The sequence below is a fragment of the Hemibagrus wyckioides genome, linkage group LG16 (assembly GCF_019097595.1).
Source record: "Hemibagrus wyckioides isolate EC202008001 linkage group LG16, SWU_Hwy_1.0, whole genome shotgun sequence".
Taxonomy (NCBI): Eukaryota; Metazoa; Chordata; class Actinopteri; order Siluriformes; family Bagridae; genus Hemibagrus; species Hemibagrus wyckioides.
In genome coordinates, this window is record NC_080725.1 from 14,000,218 (window position 1) to 14,008,976 (window position 8,759).

At 40.4% G+C, this 8,759-nt stretch overlaps 1 protein-coding gene across 1 annotated transcript in view; it reads right to left on the bottom strand.

The window, feature by feature from the left end:
* Window positions 1-8,118, bottom strand: part of pcdh1a (protocadherin 1a) — a 69,517-nt gene extending 61,399 nt beyond the window's left edge. The window contains exons 1-2 of the mRNA XM_058412307.1: window positions 7,180-8,118; window positions 244-1,062 (exon numbers count right to left, since the gene is read on the bottom strand). Coding sequence (XP_058268290.1) covers window positions 244-1,035 — 792 coding nt within the window. The 5' untranslated portion in view covers window positions 1,036-1,062; window positions 7,180-8,118. The remainder of the gene's footprint in view (window positions 1-243; window positions 1,063-7,179) is intronic.
* Window positions 8,119-8,759: the final 641 nt, after the last annotated feature.

The window sequence follows — 8,759 nt, forward strand, 5'->3', positions numbered from 1 at the left end:
AAAAGCACATAATAAGGACAGAGCTGCTCTAGGAGAAAAAAAATGTTAATTTATTCTAGATTTTTCAAGCAATTAAGCTAGGTGAACTCAGCCAACAACACACTGCTCTGTTTATAAAAAGCATCAAAGTAAAAGGGAGGCAGTTGAGGGGGTTGAAACAGCAGTGCTCATTAAAACACCTCCCACTCTCCTTTTCTCCTCTTGCTGAGATCTAAAGGTTAATAGTACTGTATAGATTTTTACCTGTAATACTGAGTGTCCAACAGGACTATTTTCTGAAACCTCTGCTTCATAGGACGATTTCTCAAACTTGGGTGCATTGTCATTGGCATCAGTGACGACGACTCTCAGCAAGGCACTACTGTAGCGAGGTGGGCTTCCCCCATCCACTACTTTGATGGTTAGGTCATAGGAGTCTTTCAACTCCCTGTCCAGGTTTCCCATCACAATGAGCTGAGGCAATTTCTCACCCCTGTCATCTGCTACTTGTAGGCCGAAGAGTGCAACAGCCTCTGGTCCGGCAGTGAGGGTATAGTCAGCTACACCATTACGCTCTGTATCTTTGTCAGTAGCCAGCGGGATGGAGAAGGTGGCTCCCATGTGAGTGTTCTCCTGCACAGAGAGAGTGAGGACAGGTGATGGAAACTGTGGGGTGTTATCGTTGATGTCAAGCACCTCAATCCGTCCCTCGATCAGCCGGGGGCTTTGGTTCTGGATGAGATCCGTGACAGACACCTCAAACTCCAGAAAACATGGCTTTCCTTTCATCCGACAGTCCTTCAGAGTCTCTCTGTCTATGGGGATTTCAGTGGTGAATATTTCCCCTGTTTTTCCGTCCACTCGCAAGTAAGGGGTGCCCACCTCCAACTTGTACAGGTGTCCAGAGTCTGGTAAGCCCTGATCAGCTGCCAGACTGCCTATCAGGGTGCTTGGCGGCTGCTCCTCACGCACCCGGTACAGGATACCACCCAGTGTGCCATGCCCAAAGTCCAACACTAATGCCCATAGCAGATACAATCCCACTGAGAAGTCCATGATGCCCCAGCGTGGTAGCAACTTAGTCTGGAAAACATCAAGTAGGAGAAGAAAACAGGTTAAATAATAAACATGAGTATAGTGCATAAGGATTATCAACAGACTTGTAAAAATAGATATTTCATAATCCTAATGTTCTATATTTATGTTGTAGCAGAGACTATCCCTGGATGAAACTGATCCTGCTTACACAGAAAATCTTTGTTTTGTGTACATTGTAAACAGTAAATTCATGTAAAATCTTTTTGGGGAAAGATGGGTTTTATTTTCCTTGGTACTACTAAAAGGTTCCATTCTTATTATCTTGCATTCTAGTACGAAAAAATATTTTTTCAATACATAGTTCATTACTTCTCTTCAAAATAGTCAGAAGGCAATACTGAATGCGTGTTTATAAAGGAATTTAATTGCTTGAAATGTTCTATATTCCTCTGACACAGCATATCATAATATTCTTCAATTTAGCCCGTGCAACAAATTCAGTGTTTCTCCTAAGACTCATCCTCATTAATGCCACCAGGAAACTGCTAATTATTACCCTTTTGAATGGCTGTCCAAGATAAGCTGCTTTTGGAAATTAATGATTTAACACCAGTAATAAGGCAGTTCTTAATGGGCTTTTTATTAAGAATGTATGGGTGACTCTGCTCAAAAACAACAACTCAGCATAGTTTCCATTATTTACAACCTCAGTAAGACTCAGCTCGTAACTGGACTATAATGTATTTTTCCCCAACATGTACTTAACTTAATACAAAATTAACTAGCAACAACTGTCTTATTAGCATAGAAGACTATGGATCAAGAAGAAGTTACTTGGGCAGGGGCTTCCGATTCATCTGTAATGCTAAACTGGAAGAGTGCTGATGAGATGACAGATGTGGTTAAGCAGAAGAATATTTACACAGCAGGGCACTACTGAGCATCACAGAGTGAAACCAATCCTTTAGGATATTTAATTCAAACAAATACTTTTTCCTTTGAGCTGAGCCTAGCCTTTATCTTAAAGCAAAGCTTTACTGTACATTTTACCAGAGATCTCCATTTCATCTCAGCTCTGCTGTTTTTCCAAGCTAATTTACACACTGTAATGGGTAATGACAGATTTCTAACCTGCTATGCCTCTCTTAATGAATACCCTCTATTGTAGTGTCTGCTTTTATCCACATTCCCCAAGCTGAGGCATTCAGCCTCCACATTATTTTCAGACTCTAATTATTTCCTCGGTGAGCGTATTCCTTGTCGTTAGTTGAAAGAGGAGCAGATGGTTTATTGAGTTGAGTCTTAATGCTTTGACAGATCACTCCTTGACAAAACTTGTACACCTATGTGTAAACAAAGTACCAGTGGCACCCTGGTATGAACTAAAGATCAATACGGTGTTGTACCATCATGCAATTGCTCTTGGTCTGAAGCAAAGCAAATCAAATGAGTGTAATACAAAATAGCTAAACACCGGAAAGCTTTGTAATCCAATCAGAAATCCAATTCCTCTGTATCTGCCGAGATTGGGATTGCAGGATATTGACGAGCTAATTGCTCATTTATTGATGTGTTGCTTTTTTTTTTTTTGCATTTGCAGGGCAGCCTAGTGCCCATTTGCTTAGAATGACTACATGCTGGGTTAAAAACATGATTCGAAAGTGGGGCATAAACCCACTTTCTAAAGGCCCAGGCAGTAACTCGTGCTACTTCAAGCAATGAGATGAGAAACTTTACAAAAAAAAAAAAAAAAGGTTAATGACTGCCTGGAGACATGTTACATGAACTAGAATAATACTGTTTTGGAACAATATAATGTAAGTGTATAGCTTTTTGTAATGTGACGAAACCTCTTACTAAACATAACAGTTTTAGTTGCTGCAAAATGGATCACTTCCATGAGAGAAGGGAAAATATTTATTTAAATGTTTGAACTAGAATACATTATCTTGACATCAATTAACGTCTTCATGCACATACATTTATTCTGAAAACAGAATCGGATTTAAAATGCTGCTTTGCTTCAGTTTTTATAATCAGTAGTTTAGTGGATTATAATAACTTGCCGATACCTTACTTGACAGCGATCATGTATTTGTTTACAGACACGGCGGCTCAAAGACAATCCTTATATCCAAGGAAACCTGATCCTAACCTCTGCCACTTTATTCTTAAAATTGTGTTGTTGTTTTTTTTCTGCTTACACTTTTCCTGCTACAGCACAGTCATGTATACCGACTCAATGTCCGACTTCATCAATCAACTGGAGAACACAAATCCCTGAAAGATAGTCAATACATTTCCTCAACAGCCAAGGTAAACAAATGTCTTCCTGCATTTGTCTTGCTGCATTCTTGTCCAAACCAGAATAACCATTAACCTTAAAAATATTCTTAAGATAAGAGACATACCAATCCCCACCACTCGTGTCCATGTGCTCCATGTGGTCCAAGATAAGAATAAGACAATTTATAATGTGCTTGATTGCGTTATTCATAGCTGCTACTAAATAAATAAAAGCCTATTCTAACAGTTCTAATTCATCTAGAAGACACAATATATATATATATATATATTTTTTTCTTTTCTTTTTTTTTTTCACTCGACTTTTATCCTGTGCATGGGTGTGGGGCAAAATCCAAATCCAGTTGAGGATTAAAATCCAACAATGGCATTCCGGCAGTCCTGAGGATTGATCTCATAACTCAATGTACCTAGGAAACATCACTCCAATTCTGAATGCTGTCAAGTGTAGAATATAAACAACTTCTTAAAACATTTCTATGTTACATCCATCACAGATATATACAAAACTTCCAGGAAAATAGTAAAGTTGCAATTTTAACTGTTTATATAATGTTATTGCCTGAAAAAAAACGAATTATTTAACACACTAGGGTGATTTCAAGTGAAATAGTTGCTAGCGTTGGAACAGTTAAAAGGACTTTCAATTGATTTGACATTATTTTTGCATAATACTCCTGGTGAGAAGGAAGAAAACCTTCCCAAGTCTTCTTTAAAAGCTGTATTAGTTTCCATCACATGGTCTCAAGGCTACTTAACTATTAATAAACTTTCAATTGAAATGCTTGATGTGCTAAGCACCTATCAGGTTAAAAAAGAATTCAATTCCAAAGCAAATTTCCCATTTCAATTGCTTTAATGATCAACTTATATAATTATCTTAGCTAGGATAGTTTTCTTGCAGGTTGCTCTACACCGCACAATAATGCTGTGGGGGGGGGGGGGGGGATCAGGGTTGAATTCCTTCGTTAAGATTGATGGTGTCAGAATGATAATATGACTGCTAATTCAGTGCCTTTGCAACCAAAGATCGCCTACAAACAAGCGATGCATTTCAATCAGCTTCCTAGCTCTCTAGGTCATGAATCAGTGGCTCACTACTCATTGGGACACTGATGACTCAATTTCCGGTGACATGACTACGTACTTGTGTTGTAAAACGTCACCGCTGGCATTTATCATCAACATAATCTGGATTAAAATATCGGTACAGTATCCAGGTGTAGAAAGAATACAGACAAGAAGTGCTCTATTGTGTTGAAGGGATGTTTGGTAGATTTTTTTTTTCAGGATCCAGGTGAGATTATCCAGCACAATGAGTTTGAGACTGTGGGCTGTTTTTAGGTCATGTGAGTCTATAGGGTATCTAGGCTTACGGCATTTGGCATTTATCTTATGCATAGGCTTGAGCAGTTGAAGGTAAAAGGCCTTGCTCAATGGCCCAGTGGTGGCAGTGCTGGCATCCGAACTCACAACCTTCCACTAACAACTTAACCACTGAGCTCCCACTGCCCCGGGGACCAGCCCCAGCAGAAGATGGTGAGTCACAAGGGTATCTCCAGTCTCCAAGCAGAAGATGAACGATCTAATTTGTAGATTGACACAGGAAAAATATACCTAATATCGAAGTGTGAATTTTAGCTGATAACCTCATCTGTTGTGTGTACTTTCTCCTGGAAGTGTGGGTATAGCTAACCTTTACAAGTTTTCTGCTATGTAAAGGATACATACTATACGTACAACAGATACCCTTAACAGTACCAACCCAGTGTCAAGAATAGGTTTATTTAATACACTTTCTGCTAAGAATGCGAAGTGCAATAAACCTATAAGTTCAGTCTTATCACAAAGTGGAAGGCAGCTTGTACTGAAGGATTGAATAAATTGACTTACAAGTAGGTGACCGTGCTTGCTTTGCTGAACAGTTCAACGCGCAGCATTAACCAATCATTTCGTCTTCGTCACGCTTGAGATTTGTTTTGTTGTGTTTCTGCGCATTGTTTCCAAAACAGCAGAAGTCACAAGGATGTACTTATCAATGTAGATGTGTTATAAAGAAATCTACCCCACTGTACTGCATAGTGGTGGTGGGGGTCAGTGCCGGGGGTAGGGTGTAAGGGGGTAGAGGGAGTAGTCAGAGTTCAGATGGAATGTCTACACCACTGATAACAAAAAAATGTGCCAGCATCTCTAGTGATTCCTGTGTTATTACATAGAACTATTATGTACATATAAAACAAAGTGCCTATTACCATATAATAGGTTGGAACCTGAGTCTTAATGATACTTAATGGTAATGAGATCTTATGGGATGCTCTGTTTTGCCAGCAGTGATGCTCAACAAAAGCAGTAGCCAACCAGGCATTAAAAAAAAAAAATCCACCCTTCATTCCAGATCTCAGTTTAGTAATCCTTGACACATGATGCACTGGCTTCATTTCCGTGTACAGCACCTGAAACTTAATATGCATAAAAATGCACAAGCACCTTTCAAATCCCACGGCTCAGCTTACCGTAATTAAAGTTCATGCTGGACATTTTATCGCCCTTAAGTGTTGTGACCTTTTGTTTTTTTGGTCTTTTTTTCCCTTCATTTTCCACAGCATCTGTTATCACATTCATTCAGGTTCAACAGGTTTAGCATTTTAGCGTGGCATGCTTCACTTGTTTATGCACACGCTTGCTTCCCCCCACCACACCACCCAGCAAATCCACTCAAGCTTGGCATCTCGTCTCAGAAACGTGCATTTGCATCCAGTAATTAATTCATGCATGCATTCATTCACCCAGTTATTCATTATGACGGCTCGCTATAATGCATCGTGTCGTTCGGAAATGAATTTGATGATCTTTATCTTTAATGCTTCACGTTTTCATGATACATATTTAATGATGCCAGCTTTACATTAGGGCTCTTTATTTATTTCCTTCTACTACTGCAAGAAGTTTAGCATTCATTCGTTTAGCAAAGCTGCATTTGGCACTCCGTTAAGGCAAATGGATCAGTGAACCCTGGGCAAGTTATTATGTGAAGGATTGAGGAGATTTTTGGTCCAAATATGGATATTGTTATTAAAATGAATTACTCCACCATAATGTTAAGCTTTTCTTTTTTTTTTCTCAAGCAGGCTGGTGATCTTAGGGTTGCCTAAAAATGTGCCATTATATTAAGCGGGAAAGCAGAGAGATCTTGGGGTGTTCTATCGTTGTTCGCCTCATTTTGTCTGATTTGTTTGAGAGTCAGTCTGTATTTTTGTCCAAGCATGGAAATCAATTACTCTCTAAGTGGATCAGAGTGGTATTACTCAGGAAATATGCAGTGTAATGTTACTCACACGGCACGAGCCTGCACCCCTATGGGACTGAACATAAAACAATCCAGACCAAAAAATGTTTTACGCTATGAGCTGTGATTATAAAACGACATAAAAGTGACATATGATTTCATGCATCTCGATCCAATCGTGCCATATATATAGATATATTCCCCACAGGACTCACCAGTGCAATTGAATCGCAGGCAAACAAGTGTCAGTGGGCTAATTATGCAAGCAAACTGCATCCCATATCCTCCAACGGATCTGAAGCGTAAACGTACATCATCTACATCCAAAACCCCATGACGCAAACATGGCACGATTTCCCATCCTAATCGAGATGTACATTTCATTTCATTTCTCTCTCTCTCTCTCTCTCTTTTTCTTTTCTCGACACCGTCTGAACGATTCCCCTCAGCCGCAGCTACGCCATTCAGACGCTTCCTCAAGTGAATTCCTCAAGTGACATCCATCCGAAATGGAAAACCCGATGCTTATGACGCCTGTATGATATCTTATAAAGTTGGTAATATGAGCTTACCTCCGTGGACCACTTCTTCTTCACTTCCACTGAGTCTCGGTGTAAGGATGGAGATTAGCCTACTGCTTGCTCTCGGGTGTCTCCAGACTCAAGTCGCTGGACAAAAAAAAAAAAAAATCCGCCACAGCCCCTTTCATATACACAATCCAGCCATGGAAGAGGAGAAAAACACAGCAGCAGCAGCAGCAGCAACAAAATCCTTCTCGTCGATGAAGAAAATCCGTTAAGTGACCGTTTTATTCGCCTCCGCCATTCTGACGAAGCCCTGGCCGCTCGGAATAACGCAGATACGCGTCTGATAAATGTCTACAATTCTACACGATAAAGAGAACAGGTTGAAAATGAGATATGACAAAGTCTTGACGTTTCTGAATACCGAAACACGACAGGACACTGCACTGGTCAGAGAATCCACACTTTATCTGAAGTCATTTCGGAAGATGTTTCCTCTTCGTAAGAGAGAGGATGGGGGTAAATAAAAAAAACAAAAAAACACCGTATTTGCTCGGATGTGATGCAGTTTATCAAAAGTGTCCCCTAGAAAATGTTATACCATACTTATCTGACTGCGAATGCCGGCGGGTTTCTTTTTTCTCCCCACAAGAAAACGGAGCAGAGTTTAATCCGGTATGGTGCTTCTCTTCGCGTAAAAAAAAAAAAAAGACTGAGGCGATGATTCTCCAGCGCTCGGCTCTGCGCGCGCGCTTCCCGCCGGAACGCTGGAGTGCGATGAGGAGGAGGAGGAGGAGGATGAAGATGAGGGGGGGCGGGGCTAACAAGTCCCTCAGGTTCAGTAACTAGTTTCCTTCAAGACTGTGGCAGTTCTAATACCGATGTATCGAACGATAATAAACGATAACGAGCCGTTTAATAAGCCTGGTACTCCATCCAGGCATCGATCGAATTGTTGTTATTATTATTATTATTCATATTATTTGTAAAAAAAAAAATGGACATGTTTTCTGTTGGGTCTTGTCAAAAAACGCGTCATTTCCACAACCGGTTTGAAGATATGCCCATAGAAATATGGAGCTCGATCGCGTCGTGGTTGCGTCGGATGACCGCGCGCTCAACAGTTCAGAAGGTGCGCGAGGGCGCTCCTTGCTCATTTGGCGCCACCCGCGGGCGCTTCGGTGAATACCTGTAAAGATCAACAAAAACAATAAACAAAACAAAACAACACACTTGCTCCTAAATCCCAGCATCAACATCATCCAGACCCAGCACCCTGCAGAGAGAGAGAGAGAGAGAGAGAGAGAGAGTGAGACTCTACCCACACAGACACACACACGAACACACACACACACACACACACACACACTTGTTGCATAACATATAACCAACTTCCTAATTGTTTATCACGCGTATGTCCTATGATATGAACTAAATAGGTTCACCATCTGACAGCATACATGAGCAGTGTGTGTGTGTGTGTGTGTGTGTGTCAGTTCTTTTCAGATGTATGTAGCTAATGCGTGCTCATAAGGGCACTGGATGACATCATAGACTAATTTGCATACTTATTATCCATTTATTTATTAAAATTTGTTTCTTGAAGATGAGAGAGATGCAACAATGCT